At 42.4% G+C, this 14,809-nt stretch overlaps 1 protein-coding gene across 6 annotated transcripts in view; it reads left to right on the top strand.

Moving 5' to 3' along the window:
* Positions 1 to 14,809, top strand: part of abi1a (abl-interactor 1a) — a 53,469-nt gene that overhangs the window by 26,537 nt on the left and 12,123 nt on the right. For all 6 annotated transcript variants that reach the window (XM_037079203.1, XM_037079204.1, XM_037079205.1 and 3 more), the window contains exons 3-5: positions 2,772 to 2,948; positions 8,248 to 8,351; positions 8,967 to 9,116. In XM_037079203.1, the coding sequence (XP_036935098.1) occupies positions 2,772 to 2,948; positions 8,248 to 8,351; positions 8,967 to 9,116 (431 nt within the window). The remainder of the gene's footprint in view (positions 1 to 2,771; positions 2,949 to 8,247; positions 8,352 to 8,966; positions 9,117 to 14,809) is intronic.

Consider the following 14,809-nt stretch of genomic DNA (forward strand, 5'->3'; position numbering starts at 1 on the left):
ACCAACCACTGGACAAGAGGAAGAAGTTGGCACAACTTTTTTAGGGGAGGTTATGCGAGTTGGTGAGAGGTTTTAAACATCGGTATGAGGATTCCTTTCCCTGCCACAGAGACTAACCATTACTACAGAACAGCTGGCAGGAGAATGGATGAGAATGGTGAAGGAAAAGTGACGATCCATGCAAGACAGATTTGAGACTGAGCGCCTTCCTCTAGGGATGGTGTTGATTAACATTCATACCAACATGCCAATTTCTAGCCGAGGTTAGCATGTCCAGGTCACAGTGAGGTGAATTTAGGTGAGAGAAAACCAGACCTAAAATCCCTTCTCCCTTCTATTTAATACCTACAGTATTTCAGTCACAGCCAATCCGTTGACCCCGCCACTCCCCTGCAAAATGAAGCCGAATAGACTGATTAGATTTCGGCTCAGTTGTCTTCAAACGATCATGATTTGTGACAGTTCAAAATTTGGGCATTATCTCTGAGCTGTGTTTCAAGTTATGAGCTCAAATCCAATCATGGAGGAGGACTTTCACAGTGGAGTTTGAAGTGGTGCTAAAATGGAATAATTATGCATTGGTGTGTTCGCCTCATTGGGAAGACTTTGTCACGGCAGTTTTATTTTTTCCATATTAAGAGCCTCTCGTGTTCTGGAAGCCTGGTTCAGGTTAAAAACGATGACTGTAGTCGATGCACTGTCATTCCTCTTAATTCAAACAGACGCACCAGGGTATTGGAACAGAACGGATGTTTCCCCTCTGTATGGGAAGTCTCCGTGGGAGCAATTATGTATGAGCAACTTTGCCTGTTATGAAATATTGATTCCTCCATTTTTCTGTCATTTGGAACAATCCACTGTCTTCTACCCTCATGTAAGACATGAAATCAGCTTCTTTTTTTTCAGAGATACTAAAACTTCTCAGCTCCCAAGTAAACCTCATTTTATTTAGAGATCCCAGCACTGACCACACTGTACAGCACTAGATTTACAAGTCGAACAGTGCTGTTGATTCCCTCCACTCGGGGACAAGTGATACTTGAAGGCGAAGTCGTCCATACAGTGGAACAGTGCACCATAAAGAGACAGAGCTCGGTCCAGCTCCAGATCCCCGTGGCATGAAAGGAATCCTCTGTTGGCGCTGGTCGCTGACTCCTTCCCCCCCTGTGAGAGACCATCGTTTTACTGGTCTGCCCTCTGCAGACATTGCACCCTTTCATCTCTCAGAGGAAGGGCAGCTGCTGCTCCTGAACTCGTCTCCGCTCGGTGGGAGTGTGCAGGCCGAGCAGGGAATGGAAATACAGCGGTCAGTGATATTCATGAGATCTGTGGACGATTTCACAGGAGTGTTTGGACATGATAGTCATGTACAAACACTACCGTGTTGCTTCAGTGATGGCAGTCAGCTGGCAGAGAAATAAATCGTCATGCAAAATTACATCATGCTTTGGCTCCGACTTTGCCGTTTCCTTCTGCTTTACATCAGGTCGCCTGGTTCGATCAAACAAGAGATTCGAAGACTTCATCTTGCCCTTTATTTAGCAAGTTTTGCCATTTAATAGACAAACAATTCATCAGGAAGGTAATCATCAGATGAGTCCATATAGAGAGTAATCGTTAGTTGTAGAGCTAAACCAATATATTTGGGTAGTTTATCACAAATGCATTACATAAATGCCACTGAAAGTTTTTTTAAAAAAAGAAAAGACACATATATTAATTACCTCGGGCATGGATGTCTGTGTGTTTGGCCCCGGTGAAGGTATATACACTCATGTGTGCCATTGGATTTATTTGATATCATAACACTGAGTTTTATTTGTAGTCTCTTACCAATGAACATATACGGCTACTTAATTATACATTGTATAAGGCTGTTTATTCTATCCTAGGATGTCAGGATAACATGAAACATTAATACATTCACACACCCGAACCGAGATGTAAAGTGTCAGTGTGTGGGTGTGTGTTATGTTAGCAGAGGGTAGGAGGGTGGGGATAAGATGTATATACGAGTATATGAGTATGTGTATATGAGGTGTGTGTAGGATGAATTAATGCACATATGTCTTATCTTATTTTTCACTGTAAACATGTTTGCTATTGAGAAACAACACATTTAAAGGCTCTGTATCGAGATTTTGTTGAAGTTCACACAAAATATACTGCTAAGAAATATGTTATTACCCAAAAATCCCAAATACCAACATCGGTATCAAGAAAACCGCAAGAAAAGTGAAACTCTTCACCGTGTAGAGTTCAAACAAGGGTAGCATGATTTCTGAGTTCCGAGTTTTCCAGTAAGTTATTCTTGTCATTTTGGAGCCAGCAGCTTGCAAGCTTTCCTAATGCATCTTTAAAGTAATTAGTTTTATGAAGGGGACTGGGGAATTAATCGAACATCGGTGCAATTTCAGTAGGAAAACACTCCGGGTCTCCAAGAGCATAAATAATGCACCAGGACTCGGCCCGAGCGTTTTGCAACTAACTTTGGATTTTATGAAAAGATTCCAATAGATGTGTCTCTGTCATTCTGTTCGGCACCTTATCTCCACCGTAATCGATTGTAATAGTGAGCATCGGCTGTTGTAAAATGATTACGACCTCGCTGATGAAAAGCACAGCCTCATGATTTAATTAAACCTTCTTAAGCTGCTGTATGACGAGTTCATCCGATCCCAGAGGTCCCTGTTGTCCTGTGTGTGCGTCTCCGTGTTTCCACTTTGGCATCGATCACATCCCCTCATCTGTCCTCACTGTGTCATTTCCAGACGGTGGACATCCATAAAGAGAAGGTGGCCAGGCGGGAGATCGGGATCCTGACCACCAACAAGAACACTGCGAGGACCCATAAGATCATAGCGCCGGCTAACATGGAGCGGCCGGTCAGGTACATCAGGAAGCCAATTGACTACAATGTACTGGACGACGTCGGCCATGGTGTAAAGGTGAGAACACTTTTGCTTCTGGATTTTTTGGGTCTTTTTCTCTGCCTTAGATCAGTTTATCTCTGCTTCTATACTTCCACTTTCTTCCTCTACTGTATCTAATTTTCTTCCCTTCCCCCTCCTCTCGTTCTTGCCAGAGGTATTCCTATCTCCCTCCTTCTCTTCACTCTCCCACTTTGACTCGTTTTCTCGCTCACTCTCCATCTCTGGCGCTTTCTCTTTCATCTTCAGAAAGGCACCCCTTCTTCTGACCCTACAGGAATATGTTCCAGTGTGGGTTGGTGGGAAACGGGTTGGAGGTGGAGATGAACTAAAAAAAAAAAAAAAAGAATAAGTGATTACATCATGTATCTTTCAGAAAACAGCTCTATTATTGGAAGCGTTGGGAAAATGGCAAGAGGAGTGCACATTTTGTGAGACGTTTTTAAAGCCACTTAAGGCCCAGACCACCCTCGTAAACACGTCCTCCAGTTTCTCTAAACCTTTGCAGAGGAATGATGCTTTTACAATTAGATTTGTAGTTTATTTCCACGTCAGAGCAATCTGAAAGGCCGGGAAGAAGCTGATTTTGATGTGATAAACTCTGCGGAGGATATGAGTGTGACATAGTCACTCTTCCCCATTAGGGCTTGCTTTAGGGGTCACTGGGTCGTGCTGATAGTGGTGGTAATGACATCATTTCCTGACGGCCGCAGGCATTTTTGCGATCTCCATCCTCCCCTGTGAGCGCTCGCCGCCCCATCAATCAGCCAATCAATTGCAGCTTTCAGACAGATTGGATTAGAGGCCCGCCATTACCGTCCCGTATTGTCACTCTCGATTTACTGTGTAGGGAATTACATTGGAGCCCTCTGTCATGGTAGGATGGTGTGATGGTTAATAGGGAGTGAAGCGCTTTTATTTGGGCGTGTTTCCCACGACAGGGAGCAGTTCTTCACTGCGTATTATGAACGTTAACACGTATAAAGGTGTTGTTTTGTTACATACAATGACTTTCTCTTATCATTAAAGCAATAGATTTTTTTGGATGTTCGCTGACTCACTTTTTTCAAGAGTGAGATGAGAAAAATACTGCCATTCTTGTGTCCGTATGCTAAATAAGGAGCTTGATACAGGAGGCTGTTAGCTTAGCCTAGCATAAAGACTGGAAACAGTGGGATATGGCTAGCCTGGCTAATTTAATAACATGTTGTATCTGTCTTATTGGGGATCGGCAAGTGAGCATAGTGACTTTAAGAGGAGAGGAAAAGTATAATTTAGTGAGCGTTACAGGTGCTAGAAGGCAGATTTATGAACTGTGGAGTAGAGCCTGACTAGCTGCATCGCCCTGCCTCCAGTCTTAGTGCTAAGCTAAGCTAATTAACTCCTAGCTCCATCTCCAGAGTTGTTCCACTTTCTATTTACCATAAAAGTCTGAGTTCAGAGTTGTTAAGCTTGTCACACCAGTGTTTACCACGATCCAGAGCAAGAAGTTGGAAAACGTCAGCAATACTTGTTGAACAGTTCTTCACAAAAAAATGAAGACAGCAAGAAACAAAAGAGACAAAAAGCAACCAACATTAAAAACAGACAAACAAAACAAATTAAGCAAAAACGCAAGTCCAAAGAAATGGGTCAAAGTAAACATTTTATTATGACAGGCCTCATAATGTTAATCATTTGAAATTTAAAGTACAGGGCAAAAATCAATCGAAATCAGAGTGAGCTTCCACAGTTCTGACTCGACAGTGTTGGAAGAGCTGCTCCATATCAGGATACCACTTACTCATCTCACAGTAGTGTCAAATTACTGAAACCATCGCGCTTCGTGGCTGCTGCAGGAGTGTCTGTTTGATGTGTCTATTTTCGGAACATTACGTATTACTCTGGGCCTAATCTCAGTGGATTTTCTGCTTTAAATGTCTTTTTATAAAGGCTGCATTTAGTTAGTGAATGTGATGGGGAACACACATGCCCACACACACCCCTGCAGCAGCCCTACATCACTCACCTCCTCTTATCTATGCATGTCACAGCCCAAAGAGCCAATAAATACCCAACATCGGTACTCCATACTAATTCATATAGTGTCCTGTGATGGGGGGGCTGCCAGGCTTGTATGGAATATCTATAGCCATGGTTTACTTACTGACCAGAATCAATACTTTAATGGGAGTTTAAATCATGTCTATTGCCTCCGGTTAGCTGTGAAACTCGTTGCCTGTGCTCTCGTTTGCACCGGCCTAAATGTTGAATTGGTTTTTACGGCCTCACACAGTGTTTGTATAATTAAACACCAAAGCACGCGCTGTAATACAGAAGAGAAACATCATGTAGCGCTCTCATACATTATTGGTTAGAGGCTGTTCTCAGATCCAGAGGAGCGATAAAAGAAGAAAGAGAAGCAAGAGCAAAGAGAAGGTGAAATTCATCCAGCAGATAATCAGATTCTTCTCCGATCATGGCGGCATCATATTAATAACCAAAATGTCACAAGATCGGGATGTTCCTGTGTCTTCCGGCGTACTGACAGTGACATGACGCTTTTTAGCTTTAATATGAAAGATGAGATTTATCCTTCCAGTCAGCTGATGTTTAATCTAGTCAGCGGGGCTTTTGGAAAATCCAGGGACGCTGATGTCAGGTGTTTGAAGTTAGATTGCAATCCTTTGATAGTTCTGTGTTGTGACAGTTATGAGTTTACAAGATTAGCTGAAAAGGAAAGGGATGGGGGTTTTTTGGGTTTTTTTTTGGTGAATTTTGATATTATTCTTGTTGAAATAGACACAGGCTTGGTTGTTATTGTATTTCCTTGTATGCAGTTATAAAGTCAACATTTACTTAGCCTTAAGATTACAGTTCTGGTGGATTTGGTGTCACCTGTGGTCACTGGAAGACACAGAAGGTGTAGTTTAATACCACAAATAACACTGCTCAGCCGAAGAGCAACTGTTGCATCTGTTTACCGTGCAAGCAAACAAATCAGTGGTCAGAGGTTATTTCAACTGCAGTCAGATTTCACACGGCACAATTAATTTTCGACATAACAGCCGATGGAAGTGACGTTCTTACTTTGCTCAGGAGATGGTTTGTGATCCGATGAATGTAGACAATAAAATCTGAAAGGAGGTTGTGCCAAAAGAGCTGTTCTCAAAGCATCATCATGTTTTAAAGGTATAAATGGAGAAATTTCAAGTTTAGCTATTAGTCCACAAACAAGTGAGACAATCCCACTTGATTTTTTACCTCAGTAAATAGTTTCCTAATGAATTTATGGTCTCAATTGCTAGTTACAGATCTTCTTCAACACAGCATGACGTTCATTCTGTAAATTATGGTCCAATTTAGAGTAAAACAGGTGATAAAACAGGATGCTTTATGGCACAGCCAGCTTGTGATTAAAAAGTTGCTACTATGCTGTGTCCAATCAGGATATCCCTCCCCGTTCTGCCCTCCTATCCAGATATGGTCACTTTTGGGTCCAAAAAAACAAAACAAGATGGCAACTCTGTTACAAAACCGTAACCCACAAATCAGTGGGTGAAGTCACATTGGGTTTCCGCTTGGTCACAACGAATTTGTCATCTTGTTTAGGCTCTTGTTGGGGTGTATCCTCGATGACGACCCCAACCTCAGGAAGCATCTCCGTCCTTTTATGCTGAACATCGACCCGACAGACTCGCCCCAACTCTGACAGACCGCATTGCTCTAGATTTTCCAGCTCGACATGCTAAGCCTTTTTGGACTTGATAATGACCTCAATCTGAACCTGTCTGTCCGTAATTCAACTTGGACGGATGTTACTAAAGCATTTCCACGCTGACGGTCTGGTTTGTGCAGCAAAACAGAGATACAGTATTTGCCAGGGAGATAAGGGACGGGCAGTAGCCGGTCTTAGCATTTCTACCGTGACCTAGATTGTGAATTGACTCTGGTCTCGCTGTGATAACCCCGGGAGAGTGAAATTTACCATTCACAGATGCTCTGAAGGTGTTTTCTGCTTTTCAGAAAGAGGCAGAGATCATGTCATGCTGACCTATGCCATGGATGTGCTTTTGGTTTCACTTTCTCTTTTTCTCTCTTGATGCTACAATGCTTTCTGCAAAGGCCACCGGGGAAGCTGCATTATAGATGAGCCACTTGACTCTGCAGTTGTCAAACCCTGCTATGCTGGCTCTGTATTCTCTTTGACACACAAGTACAAAGGTCTTCTTTATCGCTGTCAGTAATGCTATGATTATGTGTCCACACCGAGATAAATGAATAGAAAGATCACAGTAGACTTGAAATTCATATTCATGAGGCTGTCTCTTGACCCACAAAGGTGAATCTATCAGTCTCAGACGCCACGTTAAGATAAGACTTGTTTCACTTTTGCACAATAGCTCTGCCATCAGATCCCTGCAGTTTCCTTCCAGTCTGACTGTGCCACTGGGTGTGGCACTGTAGGTCTAAGTAAAGAGAGCAACAGTCAGAGTCAGCCACAGTGTTTTCCTCCTCTATCTGCAGACCTGCCCAGGTCTTACTAAATGTTTACTCAGTGTAAATACAACAAGGAGTCGTTTTTCTCCTCCTCGCCTTTACTTTAACTTCTACTGATCCGTTCACACATGGACATTTTGACATGCCCTCTTTCTGTCTCTCTCCTCTGTGTTCTTTTTTCCCCCCTTCGCCCACGTAAGTGGCTAAAAGCCAAGGTAAGTCTCGTTTGTCACATGACCCCTTATCCTGTAATGAATAATTGATAGATTCGTCCAACACCCTTTTACAGCAAACCCCTTTACATGTGGTTTTTGTTGTCCTTTCCCATGTTATTCCCATTAACCGACTTGTACTGTAGTCCTCTGAGGCTCTGTAACATCCTCCTTGTCATTTTACCAACTGTGTACGTCATTATTCACTTTACATGTTGTGTAGTTGTCCATAAATGTTCTGTAGTTTATTTTAAAATCTTTATAGGCTTCCCAGAATAAAAGCATATGCTGCATATAAAGTTTTTGACTTTTTTCAGTAGTTACAGTATGTAAATGTTTTGCAAGAGGCCCTGTTGAAACAACCTGGAGCTTTTCTAACCTGCAATCATCTGCAAACAGTCTGTGACTTGACTTAAACACAAGCTTCATTGGCATTACATCATTACATAACCCCTCAAATGTTCCCAACTGAAGTGTATACGTCTGTGCTGTGGAAGCGTTGTCATCTGGGCAGCCTATAACATTTGATTTTTGTTTGACACAAGTAGTAATCATCACCCACACCGCCTGAAGTAATTTGTTTGTTAAATAAGTGGCCTTTTTTTTTTTTTTCATCGTGACCACAGCAACATGGAAACAATCAGGCGATCAGAGGAGGAACACTATCGAGGACCAATCCGCCGACGCAGAAGCCGCCGAGCCCTCCCATGTCAGGGCGTGGCACGCTCGGGTAAGATTTCCATTTCAGTCACCGTGAAAGGAAGACTAATCCTCTAATTATCAAAGAAATAAAAATAAAAAAGAAGGAGAGCTCTTATGGGGGCGGTTCAAGCACAAATCCCGTTTATTTATTCATTTATTGGATTATTTATTTAGCGTTTTTAATAAATACATGTGAGGTGACGAGTAAGAAGAAATAACACAGAGAACAAACACTTCCTGCTGAGCTAACAACACGCCCCAGGACATTATGTTTTCAACCCAAGTGTGGTCGTGTTTGCTGTGTTTTGTGGGTTTGGGATCATTATACACACTTAGAAAAACAAAACTGATGTAAGTGCAGCCAGAGAAAAAGAGAAAGTCTGGAAACTTTCAGGGATCTGCGTAGGACAGGTCTCACACACGGATGAACCCTGTCGTTGGCAGTCGGTGACACTAATCAGATATTAATTCTGAGAGTAAACTGCCGGCCCGTAGCACACAGCATCCAGCTGGGTAAACTGATAGGATTTACAACGCTTTAGCGAACACTGTTTCACAGTTTTGATAGTAGGAGTTTCACAGGATCATGATCATTCTCATCACTGAGTCATCGTTATTCCTTTTCCACCTCTGGTCGCTGCAGACGCAACACGCCCTTCAAGACCCTGGAGCCGGTGAAGCCTCCGACGGTGCCGAACGACTACATGACCAGCCCTGCCCGGCTTGGCAGCCAGCACGGCCAGCACAGCCCCGGACGCACGGCGTCGCTCAACCAGAGGCAACGCACACACAGGTAGATGGGAAAAAAAAGAGCCGGCACACAGTCTCGTCGGCCTTATTCTTCACATGTCCTGAGAAACAGATTCTTCATCTGCTAATTCCACTAATTGATTCATCTTTGAAAGCTTTATTATGGAACTCTAACATAAAAATTAGAGGGTTTTCTGTTGGAGCTGCTGCCAAACGAGTTTACACTGAGCCAATTAAGCCTATACCCTCCAGATAAAACCCTTTGTATTTTGCAGTATACCAGAGTATTTTAGTGAGGTGTCTTTGGAGACAGTCCTGCACTGACGCAGCTGTAGCAGCATTTTTTTTTTTTTTTTTTTGTCAATTCAGCTTCTTAAAGGTGAAAATGGACTGCTTTTCTTTGCGTTGTATCATTATGAACCCACTGTCTTTGCATTTTGGACTGTTACTTGAGGTGGAATATGTGGAAACATGCATTCTGCACTCACACAAGTTTAAGTCAAGCCGGGTTTATTTATACAGCCTAAAACTCTCCCAAAAAGCTAATAGATTTAAAAAAAAAAAAAACTGCAGAGAGCAACAGAGGATAAATCCCTCTCCCGAAACGGATGAAGTGGTATTAGAACAGCAATGTTGAGGAATAAACTTGCAGTACAGTACACCCCAGAGAACTATATGGTAGCTAACAGCAGCTCATGAGCAAGTTTAAGAAGCTACTCTAGGTTTTGTAAGGTAAACAGCTTGACGCAAAATTGTACCAACTCATGCAAAAGTGAGCAGATGATAAGGAGTCCATGTTGGCATCATAATATCAAACAACCAGGCAGTTATGATCAAAGTTTGTGATATAAACTTTCACAACAAAGCCTCACGGATAAGTCTCTGAAACCTGCAAATGAAGACTCTGGCTGATCAATCGGTGCATCACTACTGCAGAGCTTTTAATAAAGGCAGGTACTTTTCTCCCCCCACTGGACAGGTATGAGTGGAATTAGTGGTCCATCTACACCTCTAACCGAATAGTAAATGTGCTCTCAGTGTTTCAGTAATGTGAGAAAAGCGTCTCTCTAAAAAGCACCGTTGCCAGGTAGTTCTAATCTCTTCACTTAGTTCAGCAGCTCGGAGCACTTTCACACCTCCTCCTCCTCCTCCTCCTCCTCCTCCTCCTCCTCCTCCTCCTCCTCCTCCTCTTGGCTGCACTAAATCCAGCGTTTGTCTGACAAGGCTCGGAGGGTTTCTTACCACAGCCCGAATCACTCCCATATTAATATCTGTAAAAGCCTCAGTTATAAAGTGCTGTTTTAAAAAAAAAAAAAAGTCAACTGCAGCATGGAAACCCTCAAAGACTGTTACCCAGAAACCTCCACACGGAGGAGGCGAGAGACGCTTTCATCAAATTTGAGTTACGAGTGAGCGAAGTGGCCTCATTAGCTAAAAAGCTTGTTATGCTGACTGCGATGCTCATAAATATTGCATTACTTTTAATTTTCCCTCCCCGTTGCCCCAACTTCTCTTTCTCGCTCATTCACACAGATATTCCTCCGTTCTTCCTCGTCTTTATGAATTAAATACAAACTCCGGCTCTTCCTCTAATAACTGGCTTCATGGGCTTAAAGGCTGCGGAGCAACAGCAGCAGATCTCCCGTCTGTTACGAGATCTGTGGTTTAAAGACGCCCTGCTGTCCCGTTCTCAAACTGACGCTGTCCCCGGAGTCGGGCTGCACCCGGCCTGCTTCAGCTAATATTGCTGCGGCATCACTATTTGATTACACAGGCTCGAAGTCAGCTGCTCTTGTTCAGCTCATCAGTCTCTGCCGTCCTCTGCTGAGGTCTAAATTCAATATGAGCATCTGCTGCACGTATTTCCCCCCTTTATTCAATATCTTTCTGTGGGAAGGATAACACAGTTAAGTCACGCAGGTATCATTGTTTTAAGAAAACATGCTTAATATAGCCTCTATAAATCCAGGCAGGATCAATTTTAAGATGGTGTATGACCCTGCGGATGAGGCATACATCACAATGCAATGAATTATTTTTTTTAAAAAAAGAGGACGTAGATAATAACTCAGTTTAACTTCATCTTCCTGCCATGTTAACATATTCGACTTTCCTTTCCCACTTCTTCAAAACTGTGTCAGCTCTTCTTCCGCGGCTACTCGCCTCTCTTCCACTCCCTCATTCTTTGTTCATGTTTGACCAAATTAAAAGTAATTAGGGTGTCCCTCGAGGCCACAGGGAGCCAAGGCACTGACCGTGAACGACAGCGTCTCACAGTTTGCGTCCAGCAGAGAATCTTTGTCGCATGTCGGACCTCATGTATGTGCCACCATCTCTCTAAAAAAGGCACAACGCACAAAATTGAGTTCAGGGCTGAATGATATGCATGAATATAAAAACCGTGTAGTGATTATTCTGACGGATATTACAACTGTACTGCGAGACACAGTTTTAGAGGGAATTGGAATTTGTTCGCTGCGAAATAAATATATATAAATCGTGTGATTTTTGCTCAGCTCTTAACAAAAACAATCATGTTGCCTTACGTCTGGATGATATGATTTGTAGCACCACAAAGCTTCATCTGTTATATTTTGTTGTTCCAAATTTAACCGCTATCCAAAAAGCTGCTGTGATTTCATTAGTGCACTTGGCCATATTGCAATTACGACTACATTCAGATTAATTTTCCAGCTCTAGTGAAATTAAATAAAAAATGTTACTAGACTGGTAGCTCCAACACTGGGCTCTCCCAAAGCAGAGTAGGGGTGAACTCAGCCATTCAACACGGCAGCTCCTGCACACAATACCATACCAATTATACATTTAACAATGTGAAAAATGAGACATTTTACTGCAAACACTTCTGAAATTATTATAATTGTGCAGTTATTTCCAGTTCCAGTGTAATGGAACCTGTGCGTATGGGACTGGTTTCAGTTTTTGACTTAGAAACTTGTGTTTTTGCTGGTTTGTGTGTTTGCTCGGTAGCTGTAGCAGATTACATAATGTAATGCGTTTATAATCACATTGTCTCGGGGCAGGAGACGGAGACAAGATCACTGTCAAGGAAATAAAAACTATAGTGGAAAAAAAACAGTTACGAGACAGCAGATACTCACTATTCACCAGGAACAGGAACACTGCAACGATTCCAATCAGGTCTCTTGAGATTAAGTTTGTGTTTGGGTGTGATTGGGACGTGATTGGGTCGATTTTCAGCCGTGATTTTATCTCAGATTTTAAATCAGCGAAGCTGCAGCACTCTCTTACATAACCGCTCACTGAGTTCCAAAAATCGGTCGCTCTAACACAGACGGCTGATTTGACAAACTCAGAAGATCTGTTTTGTATTACGCAGTTGTCGTCATCGTTGGTCGTCCCCGTTGTCCTCACATTATCTGAGCACTGTGTTATTAAATCCTTTAACGAAGGAAGGAGCGAGACGGTTGATCACTTTGTACAATAAACAAGCATCAGCGAGACACACAAAATGCTCAACGGTTAGGAAGTTATACCTCTGAACAATGTTACCGCGGTAGTAACTTGATGGCTTTTCATCCCGTGCCTCGAGGGTTTCGTGTAGAGGAGCAAGTGTTGTTTTCCCAGCTTGTGATACAGTACGAGTCAAATGAGGTTGTTCAAACATGTAGTGGAGAAGCAGAACTGCAGAGGTTTAATATTTTAGTTGCACATAGAGGGTTGTATTTATAATTGGCTGATTTTGCATTGTCTGAATATTTAACGCTATTTTTAAATCATGTTGTCATCACTTGTATTGTAAACCAAGTGCTGTAACACCTGCATGAGTATTAAGCCTGAAAATATTGTGCAAAAACATTTTAATTTACCGTAATTTACCTTTTTTATACACCAATTCTCTCAGTAGAGCCCTGAAATCACGTAGCATTAGATCGTCATGCTAGATTACAGCAGCCCCTCTTCTTCATCCTCTGCTTCAGGTTATTTATGCACATCTGAAACCTAGATAACAAGTTTCAGTCTTTTGTAAGAGAGGAGCTTTCAGCTTTTCAGTTTCTCATCTCAGATCATGCTCTGGGCGACTTTGTAAGTCTATTTCTCGCTGAAGTCGAGTCACATCATGTCACGCTGCCTAAGTACACGCTTTCTACATATTGTTTTGACTTTTTGTTCCTTTTCAGTGAGAACAGTGTCTTTTTCTTCATTTGCTCCAGGGATTGTTGTCAGCTGTGAGCAAGTGAGCTGGAACTTTTTTTTTTTTTTTTGGCTTAGCTGATTTCTAAACAACTCGCAGTGGCTGAATGAGGGAGGAAAGTGGAGCAGGAGAGACGGAGCTGAGTGCTTTTTTATTTCAGAGTGACTGTTCTGAAACAAAAGACGGGGGGAAGGATAGGGTAAGCTAAAAGCTGGGGAGGAGATAAATGGGTTCGCGAAGGAATGGGTAAGTTATACAGGGATTAGATTGGATAAATCCAGAACATGCAGATGGAGGAGGGGGAGAGTGAATGTAGAACGGTGTTCACTTCAAAAGAGGGATGACTCTGATATTGTTTTTAGCCTTTATCCCCAAAGACACTTTGCTCCCACTGCCACCAGCATCCTTCAGAGGGTTACCCCTGCTGGTTGTGCCTGGAGAGCCCCAGGGCTTTGACTGACATGGATCGGAGAGAGGGGGTTGATGGGAACGGGGATAAAGCGATGCGGGTGGGGGGGGGGGTTCAGAGGGATGGAAGGAATCAGAGGAGACAGAGGGGTGAGGGGTGAGGGAGACGGATGGGGGATCACTTTACATTCGATGAAGAGATGAAGAGGAAGAGGTCGAGGGATGGTTAGGAGAGAGAGAGAGAGAGAGGTGGAGAGGAGGATCAGTTAAAAAAGCGAGGATGAAAGAGGAAGGCGAGGCTGGAGCAGAAACGTGGATCAAGGCCAGCCCAAGAGAGAGAGCGGGAGTGTGGGGGGGGGGGGATTTATTCGGTCAGGGCATTGATCTACAAGCCCCGGGGTCAGACGCAGGGCGAAGGAGCGTTTATGCAGTTTTCTAGAGCTGGCGTACATCCGGCATTCTCACTTCCTTATCCCCAGAGGATGGGCAGCATTGACATAAACAGAGGGATGGATATGATGTCAAAGTTCTTAATTTGTTCTGCCTCTTTACATAAAACGCCTGACAAGTGAAATAACGGTGTCACTCTACTGAAGTGCAGCTTTTAGAGCAGAAAAGAAAACATGAAGGACCCAAACATGAGGAATACAAACGAATAAACAGACTTAAAATCAAAATAAAACAGAAAAGGATAAAATAGTTTTTATTAGTTTATCCATTTTCTCAGTTCCATAAACTCAGTAAGCTGTCCTTTAAATGTTTTAATTTTTAATCATTTTTAATGATGTCGGTATTAATTAGGGCTTCACCTGACAATTTTTTTCATTAACAGATTGTTCATTTCAAAGAATAAAGTTATTATAAACAAGTTCTCCGACCAAATGATGATAATAATTTCACTGTTTTTGTCAAAGCAATTATCCAAAGGCTAAAAATATTCACTTTAGAATGATTATTTTTTTGCTTTATTAATGATTTCACTACTAAATTACAATAAAAGCAAATCAGTGACTTTGTCACATTTGAAACATTTGGCAAATAAATGAAACTTCGTCGTATAAACACAACTTGTGTGACAAAATTCACATGATGTGGCCACATGTGATTTTTGGATGCAACCCGATCCCTAAAAAGTTGGGACAGTGTGTAAA

The sequence above is a fragment of the Acanthopagrus latus genome, chromosome 19, assembly GCF_904848185.1.
Source record: "Acanthopagrus latus isolate v.2019 chromosome 19, fAcaLat1.1, whole genome shotgun sequence".
Classification (NCBI taxonomy): domain Eukaryota; kingdom Metazoa; phylum Chordata; class Actinopteri; order Spariformes; family Sparidae; genus Acanthopagrus; species Acanthopagrus latus.